Source organism: Rhinolophus hipposideros (assembly GCF_964194185.1).
Source record: "Rhinolophus hipposideros genome assembly, chromosome: 21".
Taxonomy (NCBI): Eukaryota; Metazoa; Chordata; class Mammalia; order Chiroptera; family Rhinolophidae; genus Rhinolophus; species Rhinolophus hipposideros.
The window spans coordinates 2,957,671-2,974,255 of record NC_138067.1 but is presented as its reverse complement, the minus strand read 5'-3'; the positions used below and the strand labels follow the sequence as shown (position 1 = coordinate 2,974,255).

At 54.9% G+C, this 16,585-nt stretch overlaps 1 protein-coding gene across 2 annotated transcripts in view; it reads right to left on the bottom strand.

The window, feature by feature from the left end:
* The window catches only part of GPT2 (glutamic--pyruvic transaminase 2), a 29,209-nt gene that overhangs the window by 2,701 nt on the left and 9,923 nt on the right, over positions 1-16,585 (bottom strand). For both annotated transcript variants that reach the window (XM_081031645.1, XM_081031646.1), the window contains 8 exons: positions 15,843-15,951; positions 11,648-11,781; positions 9,453-9,696; positions 8,169-8,248; positions 6,478-6,614; positions 3,180-3,354; positions 1,515-1,670; positions 423-535 (listed from right to left, as the gene is read on the bottom strand). In XM_081031645.1, coding sequence (XP_080887771.1) covers positions 423-535; positions 1,515-1,670; positions 3,180-3,354; positions 6,478-6,614; positions 8,169-8,248; positions 9,453-9,696; positions 11,648-11,781; positions 15,843-15,951 — 1,148 coding nt within the window. The remainder of the gene's footprint in view (positions 1-422; positions 536-1,514; positions 1,671-3,179; positions 3,355-6,477; positions 6,615-8,168; positions 8,249-9,452; positions 9,697-11,647; positions 11,782-15,842; positions 15,952-16,585) is intronic.

The following is a 16,585-nucleotide window of genomic DNA, read 5'->3' as shown; positions in this document are numbered from 1 at the left end:
TCAGCCAGGAGCCTGCTCAGCTCCGGGAGTCCCCATTGCACAGGGACGGTCACACACCCTGGGAAATGCGTCACTGTGGGTGCAGCGGGTCCCTTTGTTTCGGATGCAGGATCTCAGCAGGCTTTTGGTGCAGCAAATGGGCGACTGAGCGCCCAAATGCTATATGCTGCTATCATGGAGGTGACAGGGGACAGGAAGTAAAGAAGAAAACACCACCAGAAACATTCCAGAAGGTTAAGTGATGGAGGTGGCAGAGGGGGCGAGAGCTCTCAAGGAGATGACCCTGGCTCTGCAGGACAGAATGGGGGCCGAGGCAGAGGCTGCATACATCTGTCTCCAAAACCAGCTTCAGCTCTGCGTCCAGAAGCCCAGGTTTCCCAGGACAAGCCTGGCCCAGCCCTGGTGCCAAGAGGAAATGGTACCTGAAGTGATAGGTGCCCTCCCGCTGCCCGAAGCCGCTGCCGGGTACGACGCAGATGCCAGTCTCTTCCAGGAGCTTCATGCAGTAGAACATGTCGGGGGCCATGTCATGGGCCTGTGGAGCAGGGCAGAACTTAGGGTTCACTCCTGGCTTTGCACAAACACACCACTGGGAACTGAAGCCAAAGACAGTGGAAACAGCAGGTCCTAAGGGGACATGGCCCTCCCCCTCCCCCACCACAGGGACCAAGGCTGCACATTGGATGCTGCTGGCAGCAGGTGCAGGGGCAAGGAGCCTGAAGGACGTCAGCCTGGCCATGGGCTGGGGCGCGTCTGCGTTTCCATCGTGAGGGCCAGTCTGTACCTGCCCCAGGCAGTTGCTCAACAAACAGTGACTGTGGCCTCCTGTACGCCAAGCCACGTAACCTGACAACAGGCCCTGAGGTCTGCACCTGGGGGGATCCTGGGGGATACTGTTGGTCTGCACAGCCCAGCACCTGTTCACTGGGCCCCGGGCCCCGACACCGGGTGCTGACACAGTAGGTCTGGGGCAGGGCAGACTCTAAATGGTTAACAAGGTGTTGAGGAGGTTTTGGGGTGGGGGTGGGGACCACACTCAGAAACCCTGCTCTGCCCTTGATCCTCCAAGTAGGGTCTGTGGCATCGCCTGACAACACAGAATCTCGGACCCTCCACAGACTTCCTGAACCAATCAGAACCTTAACAAGTCTGGGAAGCAAGGCACTAGGGCACAGAGGCCAGCTCGAGGGGACCAGAGCTGTCATTGGCCCCAGGCCTGCATTTAAGTTTGAGGACATCGCAGCGCACCTGGGCACCTGCCTCCAGAGCACTGGCTTTACCAGGCCAAGGTCAGCAGCACCTGCCTGGGGCCCGCACACAGCCCCACCCCCACAGCACGTGGGGGCCGGCCGGGCCTCGGGGGCCGTCATCTTTATGCAGTGAGCATCAGCTAACCTAGGGGTCCACCAAGTTCAGGTCCTCTAGGGCCAGCACTTTTGCTGGCAAGAAGCAGCCCCCAACCCCGCAACCCAAAGTGGAGCTGGTGAGGGAGCCGCCCGGCTGGGTGCCCTGACCTGAGCGGCTTCCACGGCTTTGCTGGGGATGAACACCCGGGGAAAGGCGTACATGGCCCCCTGCAGCGGCTGGCACTGGATTCCTGGGACTTGGTTAAACAGGTCTTCTGTCAGCTTAGCTTTCTTGGCCAAATCACCCAGCACAGACTCTTTCTCCTGATGGGACACAGAACGCACAGAAGTCAGCCTCACCGGACGTCACGGAACGGCTCAGCCACCAGAAACTGCCTTCCGTGCCGGGTGGCAGGGCCGACTGGTGAAAGGGGAGCTGGTGTGCGTGAGCACAGCCACCAGGGAGGTGGCGACACACGGCTCTTTGCAGGAACTTCTTCCATGACACGCAGCCCTCGAGGCTGCCACGTGCCCGGAAACACAGGACATACAAGTGCAGGGAGTCCCAGGACACAGCTAGGTCCTGGAGAGCCTGTGTCGTGGGTTCTATTCTCGTACCAGGATGTCACGCCTGAAAACGGGCACCACCAGTCCCTGCTCAGAAGTCTTAATGGACTTGGCCTTGGATGGGACACCTTAAAACGTGCTTCTAGGAGATGTCCTCACCACTTCATTTGGGGGGGCCCACCCCTCCCCACTCGCAATCTGTGTGGTGTGCATAGGGAAGATGACCCAGGCAAAGCAAGTCAACGACTGGCTCAGAGCTGGACACGTGTCAAAGGCCAGAGCGGAGTCAGCCCAGGACTTCTGCAAGTCCTGCTGGAGGGGGGGATGGAAGGTGTGGCCGCAGACGATGGATATAAACAAGTGTAGCCTCGCCATCCAACAAAACATTACTCAGCCGTGAAAAGGAAGCAAATTCTGATGCATGCTACCACAAGGATGAGCCTTGGAGACGTCATGCTAAGGGAAAGAAAACATTGCAGAGGTCAAATGCTGCATATTCCCACTCCTGTGAGTACTGGCAGTACTGTAACTGACAGAGACAAAAAGGAGAACAGAGGTCGCCAGGGACTGAGGGAGGTGGGTGGGGAGGTTTTGTTTAATGGGGACGGTTTCAGTTTGGGATGATGAAGGTTCTGGAAATGGATAGTGATGATGGCTGCACAACAGTGTGAATATATTTTATGCACTAAACTGCTCAGTTAAAAATTATTAAAATGGTACATTTTATGTTCTGTGTATTTCACCACACATAAAAAAAATGATGTGAGCCTGGAACAGATGGAAAGTGACTTCTTGGTGAATGTCCCATAAATGCCTTTTTCTGTTGAAACAGTCAGAGTTGGGTTTTTGTCACTTGTAACTGGCAAGGTCTGCCTGAATCACCTCGAGCTGTGAGACGTCTGGTGAGGCCAGAGGCAAGCCCAGGGCAGACAATCAGTGCCCATCCATTCTCCCTTTTAGTTGTGTAACAGAATTCCCCAGGGAATTCTCAGCACAAAGTTGCTCCACTCTGGGTGCCCACAGGTGAGGAAGAGGAAGGGGTCATCACACCCACTTGCAAGCACAGTCATCCCACTTCAAACAATGCCCCAGCCGCATCCTCAGACATAAGCTCCTGAGGGCCCTTCAGGCACCAAGGGGACCAAGAGTGCCCCCTGGAGGCCACCTGGAACAAGGCCGGCCATCGTGATCCTGAGCACAGGGTAAGTGCTTGTGACTCGGGCTGCAGCAGTGACACAGAGAAAGCACAGGACACGGCGGACTCACCCTGCTGAACTGCTCGAAGGACTCCTCCCCTGGCACGGGGGGGTTCACGACAATGTCCATGGCGGCCTGCCCGGACACTGGGGGGCACAGACGCACCGAGAGCAGCTTCACCAGCTGGCCTTTGATCTCAGGGTGCAGGTTGATCACTTCCATGTAGCCCCCCCTGTAGCCACACCTGGAGGGTTGAAGAGAGGAGGAGGCCCACCAGTCACAGAGCCCTCAATTAAATGCAGTCTGGCCAGAAGCTCCGTCACCATCCCCACGCCCAACACTAAGTGGCTGAGCTCTTCCCAGCGGAAGGTGAACGGACGTGATGTGTGTAAACCCCACAGTACTTCCGTACAAGGAAAAAGCAAGCTCTCTCCTTTTTCTTTCCTTTTCCCACTTTCTGAGAAATGGAGACAGTGCGGCAGCAGCCTCAGTGCTGGCGATGGATGTCACATGTCCAGAAGGCAGGACTGTCCCACAGCTCCAGTGGAGCACAGCCTGCCCAGGACGTCCAACCACCTTGGGACTGTTATGTCAGACAGAGAGACACTCACATCTCTATTTGAGCCCCTGTATTTTTGGCCTCTTTGGTATACTGGCTTAGCCTGGACCTTTACTAATACACCGGCCCCTGCTCCAAAGGGGCACCTGATTCAGGCCTGGCATCCCCCTGCCCAGGCTCCCGGGGTGGGCAAGTGACGCCCTGGTGCCAGCGAGCATGAGGACTTTTGCTGAACTTTTTGCTGCCAGAAGACAAAGTCAACCCCAAGGAGAGCAGAGCTAAGAAAGAAAATGAGACAAAGCAAGAAAGCAGGGACAGTCCCATGGACACTGCTAAGCCTCTGATTCAACTTTACCCCTGCACTGTTTACTGATATGGATTTAAAAAAATAGTAATAAAAGCCTCTTTGGTGTAGGCCAGTTCAGGCTGAATTTCTGTTCCTTATCGCTAAGAGGATCCTGACTGACATTGAGTCAAATCACAGGCAACAAGCTGAGATGTGCAATGAGTTTAACAAACTTTCAGAACCGAACCAGTTCCCTCAGTCATACTTTCTGGAGCTGTGCCTCCTTCTCTGGACGGACCGAGAAAGCTCAGACTGCCGACGGCACCAGTGCGGCCCCCAGGCCAGGAACCTGGTCTTACTTCCCTGAGTGGCCCTGCACCCTCCACCTCAGAGCACCGGACGTGATGACACTCAATAAAATGCTGCAGGACTGAACTGGCAAAGACAGTTCTCTGATCTGATCCCTCGTCTGGACTGTCCATGGCCAGAGATGAATTCCAGCATCTCAGAAAGGTTTCCCATCACAAGTGTCAAAAGGAAGGACTTCCTGCTTAATCGTCTGTGAAGCACAGAAAACCAAGTGGAGGAAAGCTGTCTGAACCCGTAATCAGGATCTGAGGACAATGGGGTCCTGCCGGGATACCACCCTCCACGGACTCACCATGCAACGAGTGATCAGTAACACAGATGGAGAGATGGCGAGGTGTGCGATAAACACGCGAGTTTGAAAATGACTTAGCAGAGAACAGATTTCTTTAGGAAAAGAGCTACACAGCACATGACAGAGGCAGCATTGCTACCAGGGTAGACCAGAAAGACCAGTGTAAATTAACCCCTGTCCACCTCAAAGCCAAGAGCAGTTAGGCAGTCATCCCAAAGGGACAGCCCCCTTGACCTGGCCAAAATATTTCTTCAAGCTTCAGTTACACTGGCCTCCCGCTTAACAAACAAGACGCCTCTGCCATCGTGACACCTGGCACGGAACAGAACCTGCGAAATGTTGGGAATGAGTGCCGCCGGCTATAAGCACTGGCCTTTCCTTCTCAGTCTCCTCTGCAGGGCCCTCCTCTTTGCCCCCAGCATCTGAGCAGTGAGAACGCTGGCCCTGTCCTCGGACCGCTTCTCTGTCTGTCTGTGAGATGTCTGGGCTCAGCGACCTACCTAACAGCTCCATCACGGACATCTCCCAGACTGACTGCGCCACTGGGTCTCGGCCTGGCCTGCAGACGCGTCCATGCCTATCTGGACATCCAATGGGTACTGGGAAACTGAACACTTCCAATGCCAGCTCCCGCTCCTGCCTCCAAACTGCTTCCCCACAGCCTCCCTCGTCTACCGATGGTAACTCCATCCTTCTGCTATTGTGACAAAGAACTTGGGAATCATCCTTCACTCCTCTGTCTCGCACCCATCTGTCCCATCAAGCAACTCCTGTCAACTCCACCTTCCAACACACCCAGGATGCAGGTGTCCTCTCCACATCTCTACCTGACCCGCAATATCTCACCTGGATTGTAACAGCCTCCTGACTTGAGTCCCCGCTTCTGGCCCCACCCTCACCACATAGCAACCAGGGAGAATCTAGTAAAACATAAGTCAGCTGAGGTCACGTCTCTGCTCCAACACAGTGGCTCCCATCTCACTCTGAGTAACAGTAAAAAATAATCTAAGTAGCCTCCTAAGACTTCGTTGGTCTCAACTTCTGCCACTTTTCCCCTCTCCTTCCCAGGCCCCTTGCTGCTCCTTGAACATGCCAGGCACGCTTCCACCTCAGAGCCTTTGCACATGCTGTTCCCTCTCCCTGAAATGCTCTTCCCTCAGGTGTCTGCTTAGCTCCCTCCCTCCCCTCCTTCGGTTTTAACCCAGAAGCCAGCTCTTCAGTGACCGCACTCCTACCTTTTGGCATTCCCATCTCTTCTCTAAATAGTTTTGTCCACCTGATACACGATTTTACTCACTTGTCACCTCTGTCTCCTCACCAGAATATAAGCTCTGTGAGGGCAGATTGCTGTGGTTTGCTCACTGCTGCACCCTCGGTGCTCAGGTCGGTCCTCATAGCAGTCCTTATAGCAGGAGCTCAGTACACATTAGCTGAATGAACACACTCAGGATTGGCCCCGGGCTCAGGTGGGATGTTTACAAAGCCTGGCCGCCTGGCCAGACGGCATTTGTCCACTCAACCTGCCCTCCCTCAGGCTTTCTTCAGTGTCAGAGCAACAGGGACAGGTCCAGCAGAAAACACTAGTGTTGGAAGCTGCTGTGAGGTGCTGCTTTCATTCGTATCGTTTACCCGTAGCCGGGTTTCTTTTAACCATGGCCTTATTTTAAGCAAGCCCCTGCCCTGGGGTCGTCCTCACACCACTGGGCTCCCCCGGGGGGAGCTGCAGCCTGTCTCCAGCTTCTTAGATCAGCAGAGGCCATAGATAAGGGCTGCCCTAGCTGTGCAGGGCGAGGGGGCAGGGGTGCACCGGGACCAGGCGGGGCCGGAGGCAGCGGGACAGACGGAGGTGGACGCCACATACTCGCCCATGTAGCCCTTGGAGGTGGAGTGGAAGGAGGCGAGTTCCACGTTGCTGGAGTACTCAGGCCCCATCTCAGAAAGCACCTTCTTGAAGGAGTGGAACCTGCAGTCCGGAGAGTACACATTATCCTGGTAGACCTGCGGGAGGAAAAGGGCAGTCACCAAATGTGCCCGAGAGGCCAGAGCCCACGCAGGCTCTGCTGATGGAGGGGACACATGCTCAAGGTCACCCCGAAGCAGGCTCCCATACTGCTTCCAGGGGGAACTAGAACGTGCTCGAAGGAACCTTCCAGAACAAGGAGAAGGACAGTAGGGCTGGACTTGATTTCTCCCACAGGCACCCTCATCCAGTCTGCAGACTTCCTGTCTACCTTGCATGACCACGGATAACACTGAGGGCTCTTAACTGCCCGGGCAGGTTTCCTTCTGACACGATTAGGAACGACAGTGGTTCCTTGCCTGGCCTGACCTCCCTGCTTCACTGTCAGGCCCCCACCAGAGCAGAGGCATGAGCAGCACCCACACGTGTTTGGTTCCTCTCTCATGCACACAGCCTAGCATTCAGCAGGCAGCACCCCACTCTGGCCCTGGAGATGAACTTGCCCCACCCACTTGGGATATCGGGAAACCCAGGCTCTTTAGGCCTGTGGGTGGGAGGGCCAAGCAGTCCTACTCTGCCCCCAGAGCCATCTCCCCGCCCCCACTCCTCCTCAGCCTCCTGCCCTTCCCGGTCTTCCTCCCTCCCACCTGCTCCCTCTCCTCTTCCCAGACCCAGAGGGAAGGAGATTAGTGCACCAGCCAGGTCACAAAGAAAACCGTGAGTCACTCTGCTGCCCCTTCTCTCATTTAGGAAAGAATACTTTAGGCCCATCTGCTGGTAAGCTGTGTGTGTGTGTGTGTGTGTGTGTGTGTGTAAGAATGGCAGGGGCCAAGGAGCAAAGGAATGAAACTAGTGTGTTAGAATCTACAACTAGCCAGAAATCAGGCAGAAATGAAGATAAAGTGAAAACGGGATTTGACAGGTCTTCGATTTCTTTCTTGCAAAGCAGAAAAAGAATGGGCAGGCCGTGGCTTCAGAACTGGGTTTCAAGAAGCAGCAGCTATGGGGTTCACTAAGATACCTCCACTTACCGGCTGGTGTGGGTACTGAGATGGCGGGTATGGGAGCAGAAGGGGCACAGCATGGCAGCCTCATGCCCACCCAGCACTCACCCCTGATTTGCCCTTAGGGAACACCACTCCCTGCCCTCCCTCTGGATGTGTGGCAGGACAGGGCAGAGGCCATACCCCTTGCTCAAGGCCCTGCCAATTTGCACGTTGCAAACTGGGACCACAGTGATGGGTTCATCAATGGGTATGAGGCTCCACACTGGGATTTCCTGAGACCACTAGGAAGAAAGCTCTTTCTAGGTAGGGAAGATAGCAAGCCTGTACGTGGGGCCAACAAGCAGGATGAAAAGGAGAGACACTCTGGAAGATATACACCTGAAACCCCCAACCCCTTTTAATTTTTTTAAGTTTAACTGGTTTGGGGTAGATTTCTGAAATTCATAACCAAGTCCCAGCTGACGTAGGGATGGTTTAGGTCAGTTTCACAGGCCATAACACTGAACACCCTCATCCTCGGGTGGCATTTCCCCTCCACTCGGACCAGCGCCCTCCCTCTGTGGGGATAGCTGACGCTGCTCTTACCTCATCTGCCAGGAGAAAGAGCTTTTCTTCCCATGCAAAGTGAATCACATCTTCTATGCATTTTCTGCTTTGCACCTGACCTAAAAAAAAAGCCCCAACAAAACCAGAATGTGGGTCGTAATACTGCTAAAATCGTCCCTAGGTAAGAACCCCACCCAGAAACACTTAGGTGTCCTGTGTTCCCTGGTGACCGTAAGGGACCACCCTCCCTAGTTGGGTCCAGCACCTCGTTTCTTTCAGGGCTCCTAGGGCAGTGCTTCTCATGGTCAGCTGCACAGGACAGCTGCTTGGGCTCCTCTCCAAAGATTCCAGAGTGCACAGAATAGCTGCCTGGGCCCTCCTCAGAGATTCCGGGGTGCGGCCTGGCCTTTGGCCTTTTTGAAAGATCCTTTTGTGATTCTAATGTCTGATTAGGATGGACAGGCCAGTTGTGTCATTTCCCTACAGCCTTCTGGTTAGAACCTTCGTCATTAGCTGGTGCTAATACCCCAGCTCCGGCCAGCTGCACCCATTGTCTGCACTCAGGAATTCAAGTGGTGCTTTCAGCTGATACAAGCATCATTTGATGTTCCCAAGAAGCAGATTCCACAATCAACTCCAACGCGTTTTGGCCATGACCCAATTTATCTCAACAAAGGAAGAGAGAGGAGCCCTTGTTCTCAGCATCTAAAAAGCATCCAAACAGCTTCCGGTCCATGAAGCCAGCAGCCCAGAAAGACCAAAATAGGCAGGACTGAGCGTTGTTGTTTTTTCAGAAACAGAAAAATACGCAAAATTAGGAGTGATTTTCAGCATTTGGAAACAGTTTTTTTTTTCTTTTTTGGAGAGGGGTTTGCTTTAGTTTTTGATACGGCATTTCCTTAGGCCACCAGGGCCACAGCAATGCTGTGTCAAAGGAAAACAAAAATGCACACACCAGCATTCTGGAAACTGGTTCAGGAAAATAAGTAAGAGGGACGGTAAAACGAGGCCCCAGATGAAGGATGATGGCTTGTGTGCGAGTAACCTCAAGGAAGAAATTGCAAACGCAAGAACAGGGAAAAAAACGGGCCTCCATAATAATACAACCCTGCCCAAGACAAAGCCTGTACCGGCTGACCTCCCAAGGTGGCCTGCAGCGAATGTTAGGGCTTCCCCACAAGAAAATCTGGAACTGGACTGGGAACCCAAGAGCAAAGAGGACTTCCTTAACTCTTCAGTGCCCAGACGTCCAGGCCCCCAGGCCCCCAGGCCCTGCCCCCACTTCCCTACCCCCCACAACTGGCGGGGGCGAGCCGTGCAGACCTGTGGGGTTCCCAGGGTTGATGATGCACAGCACCTTGGGGTCACAGTGTTCCTGGGCCTCCCGCACAGCCCGCCGCAGCTCATTCACATTCAGGGCCCAGCAGTTCTCCTCGTCCAGGTAATAGTTCACCTGGACGGCATTGAGCTCGGAGATGACTGCCGAGTAGAGGGGGTACTGAGGGATGGGGATCAGCACCCCCGTCCGTGACTTGCCGCCCCCGGAAACCAGGATTTTCAGGATCGTCTGCAAGGAGAAGTCACATCTTACAAGGCCAGCACCACTCCCCACCCCACGGGGTGGACGGGCAGACAAGCTGGAAGGTCCCAACCCCAGCCTTTCACCGGCCACCCCACTGCCAGCCTCCAGGGCAAGCCCATGTGAATTGCTGAACTTCCCTGAGTCCCACTTTCCTCATCTGTACCATGATGTCTGCTGTGAGGAATAAGCAAAATAAAATGCTTTCAAGTTCTTAGCACAGTGCATGGCACGTAAAGACGTGACACTTGTCAGTATTTTGTAAAGAGGTCTTTAAAAGCAGTAGTCTGCAAACTGACCCTGTCTCAGAATTATTCTGACCGCACCCCTGAAACGCACTCTGTATGTCTGGGTGGGGCGCAGGAATCGTGTTGTCAGTTATTTCAGTGCCCAAGGTTGGATAGGCCCCTAAGTAGGGACGGAATTGCTGACATGGGTAAATACCCACCTACTGCCACCAGGTGGCGCACCGACCCGTTTCCAAAGCTGAGAAAGCCGACGGCCTCCTGTGGGTGCTGGTGGACGTGGCGATAATTCACTGAATTAATAAGCCAAAACCCCTTCTGGGAGAGTCCCCACCTTACACACTGGCGTAGGGCCTTTCTCAGGCTCAGTTCTTGCTGCAAGAACGCCACCAGATTGAAAAGCACAATGACCTGATTCTTTCACTAACGCTTGAGGTGGCCTCCCTCCCCTGCTTCAAGGACCCAGGCCTGTGAGGGCTTCTCTGGGAACGGAGAAGGGCTTTGACGGCAGGACACAATGGAAGATGCCATGGGGGGGGCCACAGCCCCAACGCTAGAACCCTAAATGCCACAGGAGACCGACTCAAAGCTAGCAGACCACTTCTGTCTGTGGGCCTGTGTCCTCCTGGGCTGCAGTCGAGTTCAGTGCACTTGGAAAGGCTGTGGCAAGGGATTAAAGCACTCCGCATGGAAAACGAGAGTCAGAGGTCGGAAGACAAAGAGAACCCCACTGAAGGATGAAGTCCTGAATAGGGAGAAGGAGTGGACGGCACAGGGCGCTGACCAGGCGCTGGGGGGCAAGCGCGAAGGGAACGCGAGGCTGCAGGCCGGTGTGCTAAGTAACCACTGGGACCAGCACCTCCACCCTGCCCTCAGCTGACCCCCAGCCACTTCTCACCTCCTCAACACGCCCTCACATCTACATGGCCCCTCCCTCCCTGCCAAAGTGAAAACTTAAGAACGTCCCGCCTAATGCCTACTTCAACGGCTCCCTCCTGAGCTTAGGACCAGGGCCCCCATCCTCAGTGGCCTCGGGCCCCGCAGGACTCAGGCCTCAACTGTCTCCCAGCCCGTTTCTAGTAACTGTGGCCCTCACCACGCGTGCTCGTCTACCCTGACTCTCCATTTCCAAACACACAGCCTCCTTCCAGCTCAAGGCCTCTGCACACACCCGCTCGGTCTACCCCCACCTGGCCCCTGACTTCACACCTACGTGTCCTCCAGCCTTCCTGGAGAAACCTTGCTACCCCCACCCCTCTCAGGTCTGCGTCCCTGCTGCTCCCGCCATGATACTTTGTCCTCTTCACCCAGAAGAGAAACAAAGCTTGTGATGTGGCATTTATGTATGTGACATTAATGCCGGTCTAGTCCAGCACTAGTGTAAGCAGAGGCCAAACGTGTTTGGGTGCCCTGGCAGAGGAGGCACACGGGTACATGCTGAGTGAGAGAAAGGCCACTGCCACCAGAAAGAGGGGCACCCCTGAGTGCCTGCTGGAGCTGCCGGTGTGCACTCGAGGGGAATCAGGCTCACGGAGACTGAGTGAAGACAGGATGCAGGCACCTGGGCGGGGCAGAGCAGGCCCCCCTCCCAGGCCTCTCCCTGCTGGCAGGCTCACATGCATGGCCCTGACATGCAAGGCTGCTCTTCACGGGGGGGGGAATGCTGGCCAACAACGAGTCACCCTCCCACGTACAGTAATGCCGTCACTAGCTCCAGTGGTCAGGTAGATGTTGTCTGGGTCTGCAGGCACGCCGCCATCTCTCCTGGTGATGTAGGCAGCCACATCTTCACGGATGCAGTTGACACCCTGGCTAGCACTGTAAGACCCTGTAGGACAGCAAACAAGACAATGACCAGAGGCAGGATGTCTGGCTCCACGGTCAGTGATGTCCACACATGTAATTAACCGAGTGGTGGGGTGAGGAGGGCTCAGGTGGGGTCTGAGTCCCACTACTCTGGGCTCTGGAATTCTGGCAAGCCGTTTAACCACCTATCCCGGCTTCATCCACCCATCTTCTATCCACCCATCCACCCGCTTATCCACTCACCCATCTGCTGTCTATCCATTTATCCACCTGCCCACCCACCCTGCCACCCACTCATCCACCCAGGATTTACTGAGAACCGACTAGGTCAGGCGTTATTCCAGGCCACTGAAATGGTGCCCATACCTGTTTCACCTGCCCTCCTGGGATTTATACACATTTCACGGCAATATAAATCACGACAGCTGGGATTGCTATGCATTTGTCACTGTTGCCTATACGATTCCACAGAACTGCAGAGAACGGTGGGTTGACCCAAGTTGGCACCACCTGCCAGCCCCAGCAACCTGGAGCACTGACCAAAACTAACCACAGTCCCTGGGGTGCTGGGCCTGACCCCCCCCCCCCCGACACACACACACCTACCCCATGTCAACAGTAACCTCAGGCTGCCATTTAGGCTTGAAATGCATACCACCATTCATACAATGTGCAAAACCAGGAAAGGCCAATTTACGATGCTAGACCTTAGAACAGGGGTCAGCACTCCGGGTGGAGGCACTGACTGCAAAGGGGCACAGAGGCGCCTTCTGTGGTGCTGGAAATGTTCAGTATCTTGGTCTAAGTGGAGGTTACACCTAATGAGGTGACCTCTGGGGAAGTGAACCAGGAGGCTGGGGGTCAGAGGTTGGAGGCCGGTTTTTCAGTCTATATCCTTCTATACTGTTTGTATTTGATACCACATTTAGAGAAAACCAGACGCTTCCTTCTAATGCCACTGCAAAACCACCACCAGGAGGCAGGATGGAAATCTGGAAAGTAGCTGATTTTTCTCTGGCCTTCAGAGCGAATCAGTCAGGCCTTGCACCCAGGAGGCACAGTTTAAGGCTCTGCCTCAGCCTCTCTATGCAGCATTGGGCTTGCCCTTCCCCTCTGACTAGCTGTAAAATGGGGGTGAGGGGGTGGCGCAAGGGGCAAACATTAACACGCATCAAATCTGGGTGGTGGGCACAGGGTCTTTTGTTACATTATTTTGGGTATTCTAATGCATTTGAAATATTTTGTAAGTTAAAGTAGGGAGGTACAAATACTGGTGTTAGAGAATTCTTTCTCCACTGGGTGATTTATTTGGTATTTCTGAGCTCTTGTGCTCAGAAACCTTCTAGTGCTCCCTATTTCCCTGTCTTCTTTCAATGTCCTCCTCTCCACTCTACAGGGCCTGGTCATTCCCATGCCAGCCAAGCCTCCTCCTCTTCCTGCTTCTAGCTCCCACTTCCTGGAGTTCCCAGATCTTCACCCAATGGCCAGCTCCCTGCTCCTGTGGGCCAGACCTTCTACCCTTTTCCTTTAGATCTCCTGTTATGCTCCATCCAAATGCACTAATCCTTCAAAGCTCAGATCTAGTCCCTCTCCAGGGGGCCTGTCCTAAAGCTGCCCCCCAGCCTCTCTCCTGGCCTGTAATTTCTCCAGCTATTTTATTGTATACAGATGAAGCCCTGCCTCTCCCCAGGTTGACTGTAAATTCCTTGAGGACAGGGACCATTACTTATTTCTTCTGTGCCTCTCTGCTAGAGCACCTATGCCCCTGCCGGGCCCCACCACACCACACCCTTGCATAGAACCCCTGCCACCAGACAGATGGCAACCTGCCTCGCACGGCCTACAAACTGGCACCAACAGCACTGCCAACCTTCCCAACTGCATACTGCCTCAGCCTTCACTCAGCCATACTCAGTCCTTAAACCTCAGGGCCTTTGCACACACCATTTCCTCTCTCTCTCTCCCTTACTCATCCTCCACGTGAATTTGAACTTTCTCCTAAACCCGCCATCCTCATTAGGATTCCTTGTTATAACCCCATTACTCTCTGCTCTTTCTCCAGGAACTCATGCAAAGTAGGGATTACGTTTTTGTGTGAATTCTCTTTAATGTTTGCTTCTCCCAAATCTGACAGTAAGCTTTGTGAACACAGAAACTCCCTCTGCCTTGCTCATCAGTGTCCCTCAGGGCCCAGAACAGTGCCTGGTACACGGTGTGTGCTCAGGGAGGCTGCACAGGGCAGAGATTGCCCATCTCCCCCAGGAGTGTCTAGTTTTCACCTCAATCCTACTTAAGACCCAGGACACAACCTGAGAATTGAGAACTGAACTAATCAAACAGCAAATAAATGAAGCCCCGTAGGAGTTGCAAAGGGCACGATGAAAACACATCCGGGTGAGCTTTAAGGCCTGTGCGCTCATTTAATAATCCGCACCTGGGTCAGGAGGCTTTGGGGTGTATTGACACTTGCCTTCACGTCTGTGGGCAGGGGCTCAGGCTGCCCAAGGCTTAGTTCACAGACAGCACCACCCCTACTGCCCCCCCCCATAATGGGCAGGGCCTGGTGGTGACCCCCGAGGGCAGGGCTTCACACCCGACAAGGGGCTTTAGCACGGACGTCAGCCTAGGAGCTAAGTACAAAGGACTTCCTCGTTCAAGGGTGAGGCTCAGAAAGCACCTACCGCACCTTCCTCATGAGCCCCTCAGACAAAACTCAGTGCAAGTCTCCAAAAGCACACACGCAACCATCCTCTTGCTACAGCAGTCTAGAGGGGACTCCCGTGGACGTGGCTTCCCGACCTCATGGCCTCAGCTCTGGTGACAGAGTCGCAAACACTTGTTGCTGAGGCTCAGTACCTGGGACAAAGGTGCCCTCCCCCTCCTAGACATTCCCATCAGACATGCAGAAGGCAAGCTCGGTACCCCCCCCTTCCTCCCAGCTCTCTGCTGCGGATTCCAGGAGGCTCAGGGCCGCGGCCAGGGGTCCTGAGAAACGCCTTTGTCCTGGCTGCACGGCGGGTACAGGAAGAAGGAAGCCTGGAGGCCGGGTCTCTGGGCAGCTCTCTGCCAGCCTGCGGTTAGGACTCGCCACACAAGGTGCTGGCCCACACCCTATCCAGGCTGGCAGGCAGGGAAGCAAGGGGCGCGGGGCCTGCCCGACAGGGACACCACTCTGACTAAAGACCGGTGGGGTGACCACAGCCAGGAAGGTAAGTGTAGTGCTCTCGATAAAGGGACAGAACAGAAAAGGGAAAGGAGAGAGGCCAAGGGTGGTGGCTGATCCCCTGCTGAGCAAGCCACAAGAAGCCCTGTCCCACTTTCCGGAACATTCAGGCACGTGTCCTAAAAAAGCTCTAAGAACGACTGTTTTCCTCAGGGCAAGGGAAACTGGATCTCCCGTGTAGGCGCTGGGCAAATAATGGGGCAAAAATAAACAGAATAAAAACCAAACATGAGATGAGAACAAAGAGCAGAGGCCTGGAGGCTAGAAGTCAGTCTCAGCAGGGAAGGGAGAGAGAATATCATTTTCACATCTACAGGAGCCAAATTCCGGGGCGTCCCTCAGCAAGGAGGCAGAAGGCTGGGCGTGGGCTCCTGGCCAAGAGAACCAAAGGCTGGATGATGGGGAGGGACACAGTGAAATGGGAGGGAGGGCGGCACCGTCAGAATGAAGAAAGCCACCAAAAGGGGACCAGAGACATGTCGCGGTGCTTCCCTTCCCCAATAATAGACTGCCAGACACAAGGACAAGTTGGGGGCCACAGAGCGGGAGAAGGCTGGACAAAGCTGGCTCCATTCGGCCTCCCATAACAGAGGCTGGTCACCGGGTCACACCTGCTCTGAGGGCTCGGAGTCAAAGTGGGCTCCCAGGTGCAAAGCCCAAGTCCAGCCCAAGCCCACTGAAAGATGACACTGACCCCAGGAGGCTCTTAGAGCAGGGTTGAGCAGGGGAGACTCATTTTCATTTACTCTGCGCATCAGCCACCCCACACACATTCGCTTACTCTCTCACACATAACCCAAGGCCCAGGCCAAGAACACGCTCATTCCATGCCCTCTGGGACCTGGCAAGTCGGGGCTCACCCAGGCTGTTCCCGCCACAAGCTTGTAGGATCCGCCGGGCTCGCTTCTTAGCATCTTCTGGGAAGCTGGGGCTGTCCAACAGGTTTGGATAGGTACAGAGTGCCATCACCTGGGGGAACAGAGGCGCGGGATGGGCTCCTAGCACCCCCAGCCCAGAGCCCCAGGAGGGGCATGAAGAACCCTGGGCATGAGACGGGGTGAAGATGACAACTCTGGGGGACAGAGCTGAGCAGGCCTCTCCACGAGGGCTCTGGCCCATGGGAGCTTGGGGGTGGGTGAGGAGGATGTCCCTGGGCTCTGCCGCAGAAGGGGAGACGGTGAGAGGCGGGGTGTACAGTGACTTGTGCTTGGGGCCCCAGGGTGGGCTGCCACAAGAGGGGCCGGGGAACAGAGAGGCTGCTCAGCGCCCCACCCCAACGCTTCCATAAAGGACAGCGGCTCACACACCCAAGGCCAGAATAAGCAGGGGTCTCCTGAGCACGGCCGGCACTGGGCAGGCAGGTGAAGCCCAGCTGACAGGAGCAGGACAGCACGGACCCCCTCCCAAATCACAGCCTGAGCTCCCAACCCCCTCCCCAGATCCCCTCTCCCTTTCCTCACCATCACCCCTTTCCTGGATAGAACTAAAGATCAAGTCAGCTTTCTCAGCTCTGTAACAGAAAATCACCCCAACCTCATAAATTCAGAGGATTAAGCAAAGAAATGTTTGTAAAAGTGCCGGCAAGCCCCAGCTCATCAGGCAA